Source organism: Aphelocoma coerulescens, chromosome 2 (genome assembly GCF_041296385.1).
Source record: "Aphelocoma coerulescens isolate FSJ_1873_10779 chromosome 2, UR_Acoe_1.0, whole genome shotgun sequence".
In the NCBI taxonomy this organism is placed as follows: Eukaryota; Metazoa; Chordata; class Aves; order Passeriformes; family Corvidae; genus Aphelocoma; species Aphelocoma coerulescens.
This window is the reverse complement of record NC_091015.1, coordinates 69,106,912-69,125,853: the sequence shown is the minus strand read 5'-3', so window position 1 is coordinate 69,125,853 and position 18,942 is coordinate 69,106,912. Positions and strand designations below refer to the sequence as shown.

Sequence of the window (18,942 nt, the reverse complement as noted above, 5' to 3'; positions counted from 1 at the left end):
GTCAGAGGATTTTAAGTCAGTGGCATTAATGGTCTTACCTGGAAGCATTACCATGTAGAATGTAAGACAGCAGAGGCTGCTCAACCATATGCTTTGCAGCTGATTTTATTAAACTACAGCTTACCTTCATGCTGTTGATGTTCAGAAATACTCATTTAATGGAAGAATTTAAATATATATATTTCAGTTACCTTTTTAATGGTTTGAGAACTGAGAATTGAGAAATAATCTTTCCAGATTCTTCAAGTGTTGAGGTTTTTTTTCAGTTGCCATCAAATTGGTTTCAGTTGAGCCTGAGATTCAGTCCAATGGAGCTCCCAATATAAAGGCACATGTACTTCTCCTTCAGCCTGTTTCTGTGAACACAGTCCAGGTTAACCTCTCCTTCTCCTATCTCCATTAGATTAAACTATTTATGCTAAGCCCATTTTGATAAAACAGGCAAGGGAGTGGCTGCATTTTTAGGCGCCTGGTAGATTTGGAAGAAAATGTAAACCTGTGTTATCTTTTGCCTTCCCAAAGCTACAGGCACCATGCACATCCTAATGAAAAGTCCCTCAATCAGTGTTTATTTCCAACACACATGGGAATCATCAGGAAACCCTCTAAAGAATAAAATGCCCCATTTTCCTTGCTGTCCTTTGACTGTATTAGAAAAATCACCTACCTCGCAGCAGCCCTACTTGATCCTCCTGTTTCTGGGGCATCTCTGAACACCTTCAGAGAAGCATGGAGCAGCACCTCTGCTCTGCTGAGGGCAGAACTTCTTTTGAGCAATTTGGCTGGGGCCCAGCTGCTTTCTTAGTTGCAGAGAGGGGCCAGTTAACACGCTGCCTTTTGAGGCACATCTGCTGCATGGCCTCCCCTGGGTGGAAGCAGCAGAGGAACTGAGACCTCAACAGGCAGCTTGGGTACATCATGAGGCCACACCTGACCAAAGCTGCAGTGACCTTTGTGGCTGTGAGTTCTTTTGGCTCTTACAGTCGGGAAAGCCTTGATTTTCCTCCATATCCTTTGTCTGGGAATTAGAAGGTCTAGCGTACAAATATAAGTGTACAAAGGTGTCAGCAAAAGGCAGAGGAGGGGAGGGCTTTGAAGGTTCTTTTAAGTGAAGACAAGAAATTTGCAAAAAACAACTTTAGGCAGTAGGATTTTCTTAATGTGATGAGAGGGTGGGGATGCCTGGCACTGATGGCAAAAACGTTTATTGTGAATTTAATAGAGGATGTGACAGAATGAGAGCTCTAGCTGCATGGACAGTCACACCTCAGGCAAGGGGAGAGGAAGGCACGAAAAAGATCAACACTAAGATTTGTGAGCTTAATGATGAGGTTAAATTTGTGAGTGGCATTTTGGAAACAGAAATTGCCACTTTTACATCAGATATTTCCTGTTGTTACCTGTATTATTAAAAGAGATGGCTTTATAAGCAATTGTTTAATCCCTGTATATGATTCATCCTGCTGTTTCTTTGCAGGTGGCTACAGGAATGGCAGTTCAGGCTGTGTACCACGGGGTGTCTCTCCCTGGTAGAGTATGGCATCCTTTCTGCTGTGACCCACATCCTCTCCCCGCCGATAATTACTTTCTCTTATCTGATGAAGAAAATTCCCTTCAAAGGATTTCTTTGATTAAGGAAATTCATTAATATGATGTCCAGATAATATTAATGCTTCCCTGCTTAAGTCTTGTCATTTACTGTTTAAACAGCACATTATTCTATAGAAGATCAGCATCTTTGGAGTTTAATGGAAGCTCTGCTGTCAATTAATTAATATTTTTTAGGTTACAGAAAAAAAAAATTGAGAAAAGTAAATCCATGCCCATCTCCTACACATACAGATTTAATGTAAATCCTTGGGAGTGTTTACCTGAGGAACAATCTCCTGCTTGTGCTTTCTGAGCTCATGTCGCAAACTGTCATATTCATACTCAGCAAAACAGAGAAATTAAGTAAATGTTTAGGAAATTAAGGTCCTTTTGACGCTACGAGCAACAGCTAAACGGTGTGATTGTTCACAGTTCCCACTAGATGGCTCCCGAGGATCAGAGGTGATGCAGTGCCGAGCACACAGGATTTGATTAATGACCAGCGATTCTATCATGTCATAAACCACTGCTGCAAAGAACAGCTTTAGCCCAGGCATCACCACAGGGTCTGTGTGCAGAAAGAACAGTGTTCTATAACGGGCCTGTGAGCACGCATGCAGAGAACAAACGAAACAACGTGGTGACCAACAACAATTAAACGAATTCAATGGTTCCTTAAAATTTGTTTTAACAAGCTCTGATTGGATCTTTTGTTATCTCAATCCTCCAGGCCCTACATTGGGCACCAAAAATGTCTGGTTTGGCTTAATCCCAGCCAGCAACTAAGAGCCATGTAGCTGCAACCTCACTACCCTCACCCCAGTGGGAAGAGAATTGGAAAGAAGAGGCAAAACTCATGGGTAGAATCGAGAACAGTTTAATAACCAAAACAAAATAAAACGTGCTACTACAGCTACTGACAATTGTAATGGAAAAGAGAGACAAGGAGCAATAAAAATAAGTAGAAACAAGTGATGCACAACACCATTGCTCACCACCCCACTGGCTGATGCTCAGCCCATCTCCCAGCAGCAATCGGTGCCTTTCAGCCAACTCCCCCCAGTTTATATACTGGACATGATGTCCTGTGGTCTAGAATATCCCTTTGGCCAGTTTGGGTCAGCTGTCCTGGCCATGCTCCCTCCCAGCTCCTCACTGGCAGAGCATGGGAACCTGAAGAGCCCCTGGCTCAGGGTAAGCACTGCTGAGCACCAACTGAGCCATCAGTGTGTTATCAACATCAGTCTCATACTGAATTCAAAACATCACTCTGTACCAGCTAAGAAGAAAATGAACTCTATTAACTAACTCAGCTGAAACCAGGACAGATCTTTTTATTTATTTCTCCCAGAATGAAAGAAACATTACAAGGAATCTCTTAAAGGAAATTTATTCATTTAAGAAATAGAATTTCTTACATGAACACCGCTTTCATCACAAGTTCAGTCATAGGCCTTCACTTTATTCAGAATTAAGAATAGCAGTGTTCTGAAGAGTAGACAAGAGAATTAACAGTGATGGTTCTGATAGAGGAAGAGTTGGGACATATGTGTAGAAGACAGAGCAAGTTTAAAATATTTGGAGGTAATACTGTTTTTTAAAAGCAGTTGCTTAATTTACAGTGTGAATGGGTTTTGAGTTTTTGATTAAATATTTAGGATTCTTTTTTCCCCCCACTTTAAGCACTTTTGGGGAATTATAATTATGTAATGTTATAATTATTTTTGTTCTGGGTTATTCTGCTTGGAATTGGTTTTGAAACTCACATTTATTTGAACCTCTAGTGTATAATTAAGGCAAATGACACTCTTGCAAGAGTAGTGCCAAAAACCCCCTACCTCTGATGTGTTCTACACTGTTTGACTTTACTGTGAACTTTAAATCTTGGTTTGACTTTTGGGCTGGGGGAGATTTCATATTCTCTGATAGCTCTCACTTCCTCTAGTGCAGCATTGTACTCTGCTAAGGTCAAGCAGTAAATTCCACCTGAAATCATCGAGTTGAAACTCAGTAGCTGATACAGTAGTTGGAAATGGCAAGTGTGCATGTGGGCCAGTGGTACACCACCTGCTGTGCCTGTCATCCACTTACATCCTTCCTCTGATTTAGAAATCCCTGGAGACAATGCCAAAGATAGCTCGCCTTTGGAATATTTTATATCTGTGTCTGCCAACAAAATAGCTGCCTATGTCAGTTAATCTCGATTATTTAAAGCCCTTTTGCTCATCTATATTATTTGTTCCCTTCCATGGAAAAATTTAGTATCTAGTAAATTTGTTATGGGAACTATTGTTACCTCATTTTGTTGTTTCTGATCTTTTCTAAATTTAAAACAAAAAGAAGTGATGCTAAGAAGGGATCCTGAGTAAGATTTAACTGGTACTTCCAAGAGATGCAGATCATTCTACTATTAGAGCCAAAAACAGTGAGAGATTTTTACAGCAATTCAATTAAATATGAAGGGCTACATGTTCTGTTAAAGGTAAATTTTTGATGAACAAAACCTTTCATAAAAAGTAAACATTTGAAAAGATAGTATTTTCTTTCTTCTATAGTTTCTGCTTTCATCTGAGGATTGATATTATTTCATGTTACCTAATGCATAAATGCACACTTTACTTTTTGTTAATAATAGCAGGAATTTCCTTAAAATTAAAGTTAGTTCTCAATGAATCAGAGATTGAGTACACCAGTCTCAGCAGCCTACACTGCTGTTTGATACAATACAAAGATAGTGAGTGCTACCAAGATAAATCTTCAACCCACTGTTCCCACCTGTGTCCTGTTCTTATTTCTGTGCTGCCCCAGATGTTTGAGAAACATAATTTTTTCAAATGAGAGCTATGGTCACTTGTCACATTGAGATATTCTCTGTCATTTGAGGTCAGCAGAACCCGAGCAGATGCTCTCCCTTCTGAAAGTGCAACAAACTCAATTAAACCTTTAATTGAGGCACTTGTAAATGCAAACTGCAGTTTATTCCTATGTGGGGAAAATAATTGGTTTCCTTCACTGAGGTCATTTGGAGGGAATCCCAAGACATGAAAGTATGTGGTCAAATGGTAAAAGAACCCTTGTGAGTGGATACATTTGCAATCCTGGGACAGATTTATGAAAGAGATGGAAACCACAAGCAATGGTGTCTGACACATCACCTTTCTTTCCTCCCTTTCCCTTTTTCAATGGCAGTGACAATCAGTGATATTCTTCAGGCAACTGCCAACAAATTTTCTCCAAATTTCTCGTTAATAATTAAAAGTATTTACTGTGCATATCTTCTCAGTCAGGAGTAAGGGAGGCAGTACTAATAAAGTGAATGATGAAGGGGTCTTCTCCTCAAGTAATGAAACCTGGGGCTCTGCACCAAGGGAAATTGGTCAAGTAAAACAGCAAGAGGCAGTATTTGTGCCTGCTTTCACATTTTATGCAATTTGTAGCACATGCTGTGAGATGTGTCAGTGAAAGAGGTGTAAGTGTTCTGTGCATGAACTGGGATTGCCTTGGGGCTGTAAAGATGGCAAGATTAAAATAGGATGATTTATTATGATAGAAATACTTGTGAATGCAATAGCAGGTTGAACTTAGCCTTAATGAAAACATCTTGTAATTTATTTTTTTTATTTTCTATTTTACTTTAGAAGGACAATTATACTAAGAATTAGATAATTAGAAATGTTATGTATTGCACTCCTTTGGTGCTGCTGAATAACGTTATATTTACTATAGTAATATTTTCCATTTTATATAGTGCTGCATTTTTCCATGGAATGGAAATTTATGGAATTTCTCATTTAAGAAGTGTCCTAGGATCTGTCTTGCTCAGCCCTAACGCCAGTCATTTGTGCACCTAGGAAGGACAATTAGTCTGTTTTCATGCTAAGGAGATGCTGGTGCATAACTGCACTGATCAGGCCCCACATGTGGAATCAGAAATCCTGTGCTCAGACTGAACTCAAATAGGCTTTGCTGCTTTCTCTTGCAGTAGGTTTATGTTGCTATTTCACCAACCTCTGTGGAGTCAGCTGAGTTCCAATGATTATAAAATGATCCTTGAATGTTCCTTCAGATATATGTCAGCCTTCAGCTCTGTAATATTTTGTATGAAAATAAATTCTATCCTTGTTATTATTTCTAAAAGAGAAAAAATCCCAACCAATGGTGTGTGTTTCCATTTCTCTTCTTTTATTTTTCTCCCTGATTTTCCAAGCTATTTCTCAGAGATACAACCATGTATGGGAAACAGTCTGTATATTTTTTCCCGGCATTTTCCAAACTGCTCAGCCAGCCTGTCACAAAAAGCTAAGTTAATTTCTGAGTAGAAAGTCAGGGCCTCAAGAACATAACTGACAGTGAAGTGTTTAAAATATTTTAAATTAGTTTTGGCTTTATTTAGTCTAGAACGAATAGAGCATTGTGTGCCTTTTGCTAATGTTCACATTTACATTAAAAATGAAGGCATGATTTGTTTCCCATCCCTGGGCCAAATTACAAAGATTTTCTGTTCTAACAAAGCTTCTGGCTGGTGTTGAAAAAGAAGAACAGCTATGCACAACAGGAAGAGAAGATTACGATGTGCATGATGTACAGTCACCAGTGGTCTTGGGATACTCCTTTTGGTAAAAGAACAACACATAGGAATGAGCAAGACATCCCAGTTCCTACAGATTTGCACTTGGGTCCTTTGATGGGAGCATTTTGCACTGCTGGCTGTAAAACAAGGGGCAGGTGCCTTGGTGGAAGACCCTTGAATAGGGAGCTTCCCTCCAGAGAGAGGGAAGAGGCATTTGCCATCATTCAATAAAATCGGTCTGCTTTCCCTTGACCTGCATCATAACACTTGTGGAATTTTAAATTTTTATTTGGTAGGTATTGATGTTGATCGTGAATGGTACAGAAGTAGTTTGTGTGGGTTTTTTTTATCAAGACAATTTACTGTACTAGAAACTAGTATGGAAACAAAGTAATTGAATATTCCCCTTCCTTCAAACAAAGCCTACATGCTGTGCTGTGGAAAGGCTGTCATAGCCAGGTATGTAAAATAAGAGGTGCTTAGAGGTCGTAGAGGTGCTAAATACTCACAGCTCAGCACTTCTGAAATAGAGTGTAGTCTGGAACATGTGAACACTGCCTAGATGCTTTGCTCTGAACATGGAAACCCTGCTGAAATCACAGAGCACATCCACACACAGCTTAAAATTTAAGCTTTAGAAGGCTGGCAAGATACTTGTGTGCTTCTCTATTCCATGACTGCTCTTATGTACAAAAGTCTAAGATCTTTACATACAAAAATGTTCTTTTTTCCCCTCCTTCAGTTCAGGTAATGTAGACATAAAGAGTTTCAGCTCATCAGATTTGACTGATGTAAACTCAATTTGGGTATTATGTGCAGCCAATATACCACAGTGGGGCCTTTGAGTTGCAGGAAAAAGCTGTTTTTTAACTGGGGGGACTGGTTTAGCATGTTTTTACATTTCCTATATTGATGGCAAAAAGACAGGAATTATTTTAATAATGTGCAGATCCTTTTTTTTTTTTTTTTTTTTAATTTCTGGAGCAGGAAAGGCATGCTTCTAGGAGCACTAAATAGGAAGGATGACCTACTTTAGTTTAAAACCACAGGCGAACTGAACCTACTTTTTCAAACCTCAGTCCAGCAAGCAATCCCATTAAAACGTGGTCTTGAAATCTTAATGTTTCTTTTATACAAAATCGCTGTGCTAGGAAAAGGTGAAGAAAGCTTTTCATCTGACACTGAGCAAAGTCTTTCTATACAGGCAAGCAGCCTCTCTCTCTGGGCCAGTTCTTGAGGTGACAATGAAAGGCAATGTTGCTTTCTGTAGTGTAATGTCTTCAGCTTTTTATTAATTTATTTTATTGTTTTTCAGTTTCTGTTGAATCAGCTAAACTCTGGAGCAGGAAAGTTTATTACTTTATCTTGCACCATTCTGAACACTCCAGTGCTGGCAATAATATCTGTCATGGGCAACTTGACTTCTTCCATCTCTTCCCACCATGGACTCCTCAGGAACTTTCCATACTGAAACAAATACCTACATGTCTGTCGCTATATTTTCTTTTACTCAGTGTCTTGTTAGCAGACTTAAGCATTTCAGAACAATACCTGAAGTAACATGATTGCAGCACTGTCTTCAGGGTATCCAAGACAGGGTTAGTGTGAGGTTGTATGTCTTGAAATTACAACAGACTGTGGTTCTGAGATCACTCCTCGTGTGTGTTGTCAGGGATGGGATTCAGAGCTTTGTACAGCAAAGGACATTTCTGGTATTTCTTATTCAAAGGTGAATTGGATTTCTACTGCTGGTGTAGGTACATAATGCTACTGAGGCAGATTTGCAGAACAAAAAGGTTTTTTGCAGTCATTCTGGAGTGAATCTATTTGCATTACTGCAATAGAGGGGGGTGGGGGAATGGGCACTCTTACTGAAAAACTGCAAAGAGCCTAAGTTTTTTGAACCCTCTTGCTGATCATTCTAATGCTGTCACAGTTTTGTTCAAATGTGAATCAGACTTACTCATTTTAGACCACATTGCTGAAGATATCACCTAGCACAGCTGGCTTGTGATCCAGTGCAACATGCTGAATTAGTGCATTTACCTATAAATTCTGTCTATTTGTTCTACCTCAGAAATACTGTTTGCACCTTCAAACTATGTCCTGCAAGCACAAAATGGGAAGTGCTTGCTGAATCTTGAGAGTTGGAAGAAGTAACATTCACTTTGCCAGTTCCTCATCTGAAACAGGCAAAGAAAACAAATACAATTGATGTAAAAAACCCTGTCAGGATTATCTCCATATGTGTTACAAAAAATATTGCCTTTATACTGTATAATATACTGTAATTTTTTAAACATTTTAAACATGTAATATTCCATATAAGGCATAATGCTTAACCTCCTGGAGATCCGTCTAAATTTTTGAAAATACTAACTGTATTTTCAGATTTGCAAGAAATGGAATTTGTGATGGAAATACAAAGATCTTACTGTTAGAAAGGATGCTATAGATGGTATAACAAGTCTGTGGTGTATGTGCCTTCACGCTTGTCACTTCGCTGCAGTTCCTTCTGGCAGGGGCAGCTTGCAAACACTCCTTACAAAGCAGAAATGGCAGCCCCTCTGCTGAAGGATGATCTCCCTGAGCTATGGTTTATTTATGGTTTATGGTATTTTACAAGCTTTGCTTCCAGCTAAGTGGAAAAAGTGGCACACAAGTGATAGGAGGTTCATTCTAACTGACACACTTAAATGTCTGCAGAGCTGTTTCACCATTGGACTCCCAGCCTTCTCTGTGGTTTCCAAAGTCTTCCATTTCCTTCAGCCCAGATAACAACATAAATCAGACAAAGGTTGTGTAGTGGAACAATGGTTACAAAGGCACATGCAATGCATAATTCTGCTACTGTGTTGGGGTCCCACTCTCCAAAAGTGTTTGGAACCACTGTGCTATGCAAACATACAAAGTCAACGTGAACAACCTGACTGATACATAAAACTACCCTTTGTTCTTGTGTGTGGCTTGAAAATCTCTTTTGAAATTTGAAATTTTATGGTACATTTGACCTTTAATAATGGTAGTGATTTAATGTTCTACTAAAAGGCAGTTATTGAGGTGGAATGCCCAGGTACCTAGAACAACACTCTGGGTCTTTGTTACTGAGCAATACAATTATTTTTAGGTAAGAAAAGCTGCCTTAAGCAGCTTCCCAGTCTGGTGTTTCTTGATGGAGAGGCTAATTTCCTAGAGAGAAAGCTCCAGGAACACAGTCTTTAAATATTGATGAAAATCAGGAGCTGTACCATCTCTGAAAAGAGACAGGCAAAGATGAAATGGCAACATAAAAATACACTTAGCGTCTTAGAACTTCAAGCTGTTCTGGGTCTGTGTGGGGTCAGGCCAGCTCGCTGCCCATGTTCAGTAAATATTGAGCACGCAATCATGTTGGTGCCATGCAAGGGCTGCAGGTGGGCTAACACAGGTGGCCCTCCAGCTCCTCATGCCTTCACCCCCACCGCCAGGATGTTGTGATAGGAGGGGAGAAGCTGCTCTGGCTCCCAGGGCAAGGGGTGAAGAGTCCCTGAATCCCTCGGACACTTAAGACCAGAGCCTTCCTCGTGCGGGGTAGGTGCCTTCCCCGTAAAGACGGATGGGTTGAGAGCGGCATCCTTACTGCCGTAGCTGTCGGAGGAGCGGGCAGCACGGCGCCGCTCGTGTGGCTGCACACAGAGCACACTCACACGTGCCTGCCCCGCCCGGCCCGGTCCGGCCGCCGGGTTCGCCCTGCCGGCGCTGGGAGCACCCGGGGGCGGGGGAGCGGCTCCCCGGCGGGCCCGCCCCCGCTGCCGTCGCCGCTCGGGGCTGGACGCCGAGGCATGAAGAGGAGCGTCCCCGGCGGGCGGGCTGAGGCGGGTTCGGGCCCTGTGCGGCTGCGGACCGGCTTGCCCCATGCGGGCTCCGTCCCCCGCGGCCGCTCGCCGCCGCCCGCGCCGGGATGGAGGCGGAGGGCAGCCGCCGGCGGCAGCTCCCCGTCCTGCTGCTCTGGGGTAAGTGGCTGGCGGGGTGGCCGCTCCCGCCCCGGGACTGCTTCACCGGGACCGGCTGAGCATCCTCGCGTATGCGCGGCCCGCGAGGGCACTGCTTTCTGCTGGGGCGTGGGGTTGAAGTTCGGGAAAGGTGGCAGCACCCCCACTTTGGTTAGATCGTCCCTTTGGGAGGGGGTCTCCGGGCGTCCCTTGACGGCGGGTCGGGACGAAGCGGGGATCGCTTTCCCTCCGGGGCTCTCCATCCCGAGCAGCGAGAGCGTTTCGGCAGCGCCGGGCGGGCGGCGGGGCCGGGCACAGCGTCAGGACCGCTGGTCCCCTCCAGCATCGCGCCGACGGCAGCCACCCATCGCCGAGGCGAGTCCCCGAACAGGCCCCAGGAAAAACGATCTCAGACTTCTAGTGTTAGTCAGGCTTTCCGTCTGGGATCCCATATGGATTCTGGGGAGGTGTGTTTGGCTGTTGAGGAAGTTTTTTTCCCGCAGACTGAAGGGCTGATTCCTGTTAGAGTAGTTGAGTTCTAAGCACGTAGTTATCAAGCACAGGTATCCTTCAGATCTTTCCCTTATGAGTGCCTCAGCCGCTAGAAAAACTATTTTATTGTTCCTTGTTAGGTATATCGTTTTAGAGCTCTCAGATTTAATGTGTTGCAGTCATCAAAAGTTGCCAGAAGTCTGTTCCGATCTTCTTCACTCAATAGTAAACTAAGAGATGCAATTGATTCTCTGTGAGTCACACTTTAAGGGACCAAAAATCAGGCCTGGTACTATTAGAAGATGTATCTCAGGACTTCAGAACTTTGTTTTCTATTTTACACCCCTTCCAAAGTACAAAGCTGGTAAACAGTGCACATCTTTCCATGAAAAGACCTGCAAACAAATGGGCAGTTGTATTGACAGTGTTCAAGTGTTCAGTAGCATTGTCCTTGCCTGGTCTGTCAAAAGAAGGACATGTCACATGCACAAGTTTCTGATTCTCTGTGGCTTGAGGAATGCTAAAATCTTACCTTAGTTGCTCAGATTTCTGTTATTTCTCAGCTGAAAAGGAATAAAAGGACGGCCAGCACTTGTCTTGACATGTGAAAGATTTATGCAGTCTTGAACTTAGGGAACTAGGCAATAATCTTTTTGTATGGGGAGACGTCTTGATGTTACTGCGATTTTTGCAAAACAAAACTGACCACTGGAGATTTATTTTCAGAGATTGAGTAGAGGGAAGGTCAGTGTCCCTGTGGCTCAGGGAGCTACAGAAAGGCATTTTTCACCAGAGAGGCACAGATAAATCAATTGTGCTAGACATTTTTAACTGTGCTAGTTCCATTCTTAATAGAATAACAGACACACAAAAGATTTTAAGGATATCTGTTAACTGATAATGCATTACTTTTGCTTGGAATTGGAAAGGGTAGATATAATTAACAATGAAATGAGACTGATTTCCTAGTAGGAAAACCCTAAGGTTCTATGATGTGAAATCAGATTTTTTTAATGAGAAAAGCCTAAAGTGGTAGAAAACTAAATTTCTTCTTGAAGAATACAAACACAGTTTTAAAACCAGTTATTTTGGAAGGATTTTTACTTTAATTGAATGGTCATTCCTAGTGGCTTCTTTTGATTAACCAGAGACCTGTCTTAAGCTGTGACCTCTATCATTACGCTGAAACTCTTGCCACAGTTCCTCAGTGTTAGCTCACTAAAGGCAGTGGGAAGCCCATCTGGGTGGGGTCTGTACTCCTGTAACCTCAGACCACTACTTTCTGTACCTTTCTGCCTAGGACTCTTGACACATTATTTCTTTGCATAACTACCTGCTGTGTCGTCCATCCTTAGTGAGGATGGCAAAAAATGGCAGTGCGTTCACTCAGTGATTGTAGGAGAAGTTGGATTTGCTGGGTGTGGAGGGGAAAGAATGCATCAGCTGAGGTACCTGGTACACAGGCACGTCATCAGTTCTGCTTTCTCTGTGAAGTGCTGATAACATCCAGAATGGGGCAGAGCTGGAAACACCAGCTGTCAGATGAAATCCTCTGCTTTGCTTAGTATTCTAAGATACTTAGAAGACAGCTACTAACTGCGGAGTCTAAGCACCTAAGAAATAATGTAAGAAATAATGATGTATTTACTATCATGCCAAATTCTCTTATTCTACTTCTATGTATGGAAACTGAGGAAAGAAGAAACTTAAGGGCTTCTAACAGACAAAGTGGGTTTTTTACACAGGTCATTGTTTCGGTATCTCTGCCCAAACACTTCTCCTTCATTCTTTATGTAACACCTGAATTTCAGTGGTACTACTTGTATTTGAGTTACAAAATGCTACAAGAGTAAAGCTGGGTATTTTTTAAAATTCTAGAGTAACCTTTCTCACTATATTAATATAAACCTATATCAAGACAGCTGGTATGGTTCTTATCTAGCACAGTTCTTGTATGCAGATTTCAAAGATTGTCTGTAGGTTTTTCCATTTCATAATCCTGTTTTCACAGGGGTTAGCCAAGCTTAGCACTTTGGTCAGAGGTGAGTGACTGGACAGTTGGAAACAAAGCCTGGCCCCAATTACATTTTTACTTTCTGTTTTAAAGACTATACCTCATCTGCAAACAATAATGAAAATGCTGTGTATAAAAGTCCAAATTCTGTAAGGTCCTGAGCTCCCCTATGTGGAACATGGCATCTGTAACTCCTGGAGTGTTTGGATTCCAGTGATGAAAAAAAACCCCCAAACAACAGGAAACAATTTTAGTGGGTTAAAGTTTGAAAATCAAATCAAGGGATTTGTTTTCCATTATTTTCATGCTTATCTGCAGCTGCAAAGGGTAGAACAAAGAAAGGGAATACCGTTGTAGGAGTTCTGAATTTAATAGACGAGTGTGTGTGTATAAAACAAATAAACCTTTGCAAAGCAGAACATCTTATTTTGAGATAGACCACAGAGTTCTAAAAAAACCACTTCTCTACCAAAATGATGTTTCATTTTCTAAAGACATGATTTTCCACACTAGGCAAGCAGGAAGACGGGCAGCAAACCCCACCAATGTCCATCCTGAAAGCAAAGCATCTGGTGTAAAATGCAGCCTGTGTTCCAATTTGCTGTTGGATCCACGCATTCTTCTCACCACCCATCACCCTGTTTGTGTCTCCTGATTCTTTTATTGAGGAAGGTGTTGCTTCTTTCCTAAGGTCTGCACATGCAGCAGGGGACAGGTTCATACCAGTGCCCTTGAGTGGATGAATGGTAGGATTGTCCATGTGGTGGCAAGTGGACTGCAGGTGGTAGCACAGAGCATTGAATGCCGTCTCAGCTGGCTTGGTCCCAGGCCCCAGGAGGAATGGCATTCCATTTTTGAAGGTAACTCCAGGCTGAAAGTATGGAGAAGAAAAAGGGCTTTTAAAAACTGATATACAACAATGAGATCTAATCCTGGAAACCATTTAGCTAGTAAACTCTTGCTCCTAAATTAGTAAGATCTCACTATCTACATCCTTGTTACGGTTTGAAATGTCTTTGGTGCCTCAGGGCTTTGCCTGTAGGTTTGTTTTTGCCTATGAAGCAAATCACCAGAGGCTATGAAGTGGAGATAGAGTTCTACACTGAGACAAACAGGTATTGCTATAGGTGCAGGTATACACAAATGACACAATTTTAAGGAAAGGGTCTTGAGCATGAGCTCAAGGGGAGCTATGGGAGGTTTTGTGAGTTGTGTTTAAACATTGCACCACCAGTAGTTTTCGTACAGTTTGTGTTTCAGTTTCTCCCACCTGTCTGCTGGTAACTGAGATGATTCATGGCCTGAATCGCAGACAAATGAATCAATTTTCGGTTTGCCTTACCAAGGAAAAAAATGCAGTGAGTAGTCCCTTACAAAACACCATTTGCTACCATCTGTGTCTTGGCTATTGAAATTAGCACTTGAGAGACACATGAAGAAAGCAAACCGTGCTCTCATTCAGGGCTCAGAGAGAGATTAATTTTCACAAGCATGATGAAACCTGTTTTAATTCACACCCTTTTAGTTTAGTGAAAGCTGTCACATGAACCATTTTATTTCAGAATAGAATTGTAAAAGTGTTTTATGAAAACAGCCTGCCTTTTCTAAAATAAGAATCTCTTCACAGCCAGGCTTGCATTGAGATAAACTGGAAAATATAAACAGAAAATATTGGCTTTATTTTAATGTGAATATATATGTAGAGCAACCTGAAAGCTGCTTGAAAGACTCTTGGATCTTCTGTGGAAATGTGCAAGTATGAGGAAAGAAAGGAGTAGAAAGTGGAATAGGAGGAAGGTGCCCTTTCAGGAGTTTTAGGCTTAATCTCCGTTCATGTGTTGGCTTCCTTGAAACCAGTCTGAAAAGAGGAGACAGCTTTTTTCCTTGCTAAAACCCTCAAAAGAAAATGCAGTGCCACTGTTATAAATGATCCAAAGGGTACAGTGGATCCCTTGTTGTCATCAGAGCAGCTTAACATGATCTACCATATTGTCATGGATAAGGGGCATGTCTGTATAACAGCCCATGGCCTCAGTTTATCTCCAGGAATACAGAATTTTGCCTGTATGGAGACAGATTGATGGCCTTCTGCAGATGGGATGTCACTTGCTCCCCCATGCTCTGAGCCAGGGGGACTCTCACCTGAAGAGGAAGATGTGGTGGGTGCTGCTGGGGCCCTAGCAGAGCACCAGGCTGATGAAAGCACGTCTTGTTTGCATCTAGCCAGGTTAAGCTGGGTAAGCAAAGGATTCTACAGAAGCACTGGGCCCTACAATAAAGCATCTGTCTTAAGATTTTCACACTCTAATAAATGTGACTAATTTGCCCTTATTTTGTAGAGCATTATCTGTGGGCAGTGTCAGAATTAACACTGTAGTGTAATTAACATTGGCCAGTAATGACTGTCACTTCTTGTGTGAAATCGTTTTGTTTCCAAATGTCACAAATGACAGATTTCTTTTGCATCCTTTTGTGTCTGGAGAGATTGATGCTAGAGACTCTGATTTTTATAAAATATTATTGCATTGTTGTTGTCTGAAAAGACATAGTTTGAGATTTGACAGGGTGTGTGGCCTTTGTTCTGGGTGGCCCTCCTGCCTTTAGCAGAAAGGGGAAGAGATTTCACAGCTATAGGATGTTGTGAAGAGATATTGGAAAAGTAAATGGAACCTTGTAGGAGTAATTCAAGTGGTCATCCATAGGACACAAAGCTCAGCTTTCTTATGAGACTTCAGCACTTGGACTTAAGCTTTGATCTGTAATCTTCTCTTTTGCTCACGCTCTGTGACTGGAGAGTGTCCTCAGGGCTGTTCTCCTGATGTGGCACCATGACCGTCACGCGAGTGCTTGCAGTTAGTGTTGTCTGAAGACAACTGTCTCCAGGATACCCAGACACACGTTCTGTAGCTTTGGAGTGGAGGTGGCCCTTTGCTCAAAGGTGATCTCAGCCTTCGCATCAGGGTTTTGCTGTCTGGTAGCCGCATGGGCCTGTGGAAGAGGTTTTCTCTTCATGTTTTTTTTGGCAAATGGCTGCAAGTGTAATGCTGTCTTTCCACATCTCTGGAGTTCATGAGCTGTTCCAGCTTTACTCCTCAAGGATCTCCATGTTCCAAGAATATAACTTGTCCAATTTAATATTAGAAGAGGTTTCTTTAAATGTATTTAGCAATGTGTGTTGTAAACGTACAATGATAGAGCATTAAGTTTATGTTTCCAAGAGAAATGGGAAAAATAAATTTGTTTTGGCTTTCAGTGAAGAGATGCTCAAAGCCTTTATTTCCATGGAGTCATCACTTGTCGTTCAGTATGTGTGAAATCTCCTCTATTCCTATTTTATTTTTAGAAAAGCAGATCAATATTTAGTTTTTTATGAGCTAAATCCATATTTCAAGCTAAGTCAAAGTCAGAACTTAGTGTATCATGTTAAAAAATAATGTAAATCTCTTCTTTTTGACCAGTGGACCTAGACTAGATTTGCATTCAGGAATGGTAGCCTTTGCCATTAGTAAATGTCGTTGTTCAACATACTTCCAGGGCTATGTTTGGGGTGGAAATTTTTTACCATGAAACACTTAGTGATGCACAATGAAGTAGAGATAATGTTGCTGGAATAAGCATCAGTCCAGTTTCGATTTAACTGGCTCCAGTGTAAACCAGAAATAGCAAAGAAGTCAGAGCATCGCAAAGTAAAGGTCAAAAGAAAATTAAGCTCCTCAAAATACTTGTTTTCTTTCTGTATTTTAAGATTTTTGGAAAGAAATGTTAGTGCTCTTTTCTTGGATTTAAATATTTTTGAAATAGGGACAGGAATCTCTGTGTAGTAATGTGACATTTTAGACTTCCTATTTTCAGTAAGTTTAAGTACGTTCTAACTCCTCTTTGTCTTACCTTTTCTGATGGAGCAGTACAGAACAGGTGGAATGTGCAGTGCAGCACCATAAGGATGCTTGATGCTATACAGCTCATGCTGTTCCATGCCAAATATGCCTGTGCAATATTTAGGTTTTCTTTTCCTCCCAGCTACTTCATACTTTATCATGCAGTGATTTAGAAAAAAATAACTTGTTGAAGAAATAAAAAGTGTTGGTAGGAACAATGTGAAATGAACACCTCATGTAGGAAATCAGGCTCTTTATAACTTCATGAGTAAAAGTATTGTTGACACATTTGCAAAACTAGAGGGAGGGGAGTACTCATTCTTACCTACTCCCCTTTCTGCTTATTTCTTGCATGACTCCAAAATTCTTAGGAGGATTTCAGGCTTTAGGTGAAAAAGTTTGCCTGCCATATGGGAGCAAAGCCACGGAAAATATCAGGCTAAGAACATCTCTGAGGCTGTGAAAGCAGGCCAACTTAGGTAAACTGTTTTGCAGGCTCTACTGATGGTGTTGGAGCTAAACAAACACTGCTGTTCTATAGATGAATAGAGAATAACCAATCTTGTTCAGTCGAATCTACTGCTGGCTAAGGCTGAGCCCATCAGTGACAGTGGGAGCATTTCTGGGATTACATAGTTATGGTGGGGAAAAAGCTGCTGCAGAACAGCAGCTGTACGAGAGGAGTGAGAACATGTGAGGGAAGCAACTCTGGTGAGTGCAGAAGGAGGGGGAGGAGGTGCTCCCGGAGCCAGAGCTGAGATTCCCTGCAGCGTGTGGTGAAGACCAGGGTGAGGCAGCTGTGCACCTGCACCCATGGAGGACCATTTGGGAGCAGAGATCCACCTACAGCCCCTGGAGGACCCCACACCCAAACACATGGATGCCCAAGGGAGGCTGTGACCCTGTGGGAAGTTTGCAGGCTCCTAGCAAGACCTGAGGCCAGGTGGAAGGGCCCATGCTGGAGCAGTTCACGAAGAACTGCAGCCTATGGGGACGAATCATGTTTGAGAAGTTTGTGGAGGGCTGTCTCCTGTGGAAGGGATACAGCACTGAACAGGGGAAGAGTGTGAGTAGTCCCCCTGAGGAGGGAGGAGTGACAGAGACAATGTGTGATGAACTGACTGCAGCCCCCATTCCCCATCCCCCTGCACTGCTCTGTTGTAACCTCTGGACTCTGCCTAGCAGGCTGCAGCTCCCTGAGAGCACAGTGGGGTTACCTAGGGCCGTGCGACCAGTCGCATCCCGGAGTCCATTTCGGACAGCCCCTCGATCTGGCTCCGGCAGCCAGCAGCGTTACAATGCAGTGGCGATGAAGAAGGTAGAGAAGGGTTTCCCATGGGGGTGGTAAGATGGCTTTATTCATATCCTGTCCCAGCGCCCTTGGAGGCACAGAGAGACACCTCGTGGTCTGGGCGTGGGGTGGTTTTGTCAGGGGCCCAGGGGCGGTCCCTGGGCGGGGTTGGGGGGTACAGGAGCCAATAGGGAGAAACCGAGGGAGCGGCCAGGGCTAGGGAGGGAACGGGGGAACATGGCATCACAGAATCAGGCGGTTAACGGGCTACCACACTGCTCCAGTAGGAGGAGGTAGAGAAATTAGAAGTGAAATTAATCTTGGGAAGAAGAGAGAGGTAGGAGGAAGGTATTTTAGGAATTGGTTTAATTTCTCATTACTCTACTCTGATTTTAATTGGCAATAAATTAAATTAATTTTACCAAGTTGAGTCTGTTTTGCCCATGATAGTAGCTGTTAAGTGATTTATCCCTGCCCATGAGCTTTTCATTATATTTTCCCTCCCCCTGTCCAACTGAGGAAGGCTGTGATAGAGTGGCTTGATGGGCACCTGGTGGGATGATTTACTAGATCATTCTAGGTTGGTCTGAGTAATTTCCTATGCCAGAATCTGTTGCTTTGCAGTTTCCTATACACCTGTATATGCCCAGGAAAAATTATGGTGTGCAGGGATCATGCTGCCATGCAAGGATCTGTTTTCAGTGTTTATTCCTTGGAGCAAGGGTGCTGTTGTAAAAAGCCACTCACACCTACTATGAGCAGGGACATATATAGCAGTATAAATAGACATGTGAGGCTCTGAAATTTTGTTAAGTGTTTTATTGTTCTTGTGAGTTCTTCCTGGCAATGTGTCATTTAAAATATTCTGTGATCATGTAGGTGAGTATCCAGGGCTCTGGAACCCTGGTAGTCGAGCTGGGCTACTGGAGAAAAACAACCCACATTTGAATGGTCAGGCCAACTTAATATTTCATGGTAGGCATAGAATTGAAAGAAAACATGACTTCACTGGAATCATGTTGATGTAGTGCCTCAACATGGTGTGTAACAGCATTAGGAATCTGCAAGAGGAGTACATGCAGCATCAAGAAAAGGTGGATGTGCAGGGTGGAATTTTTCCAGGGCCTTCTATGATG

The 18,942-nt window shown here is 42.3% G+C and overlaps 1 protein-coding gene across 3 annotated transcripts in view; it reads left to right on the top strand.

The window, feature by feature from the left end:
• The first annotated feature begins 9,978 nt into the window (after nt 1-9,978).
• Nucleotides 9,979-18,942, top strand: part of RAMP3 (receptor activity modifying protein 3) — a 48,906-nt gene continuing 39,942 nt past the window's right edge. For 2 of the 3 annotated variants that reach the window (XM_069007909.1, XM_069007907.1), the window contains exon 1: nt 9,982-10,152. In XM_069007909.1, the coding sequence (XP_068864010.1) occupies nt 10,101-10,152 (52 nt within the window). In that variant the 5' untranslated portion in view covers nt 9,982-10,100. Of the gene's footprint in view, nt 10,153-18,942 lie in introns of all 3 variants that reach the window. The other variant, XM_069007911.1, reaches the window with a different exon arrangement.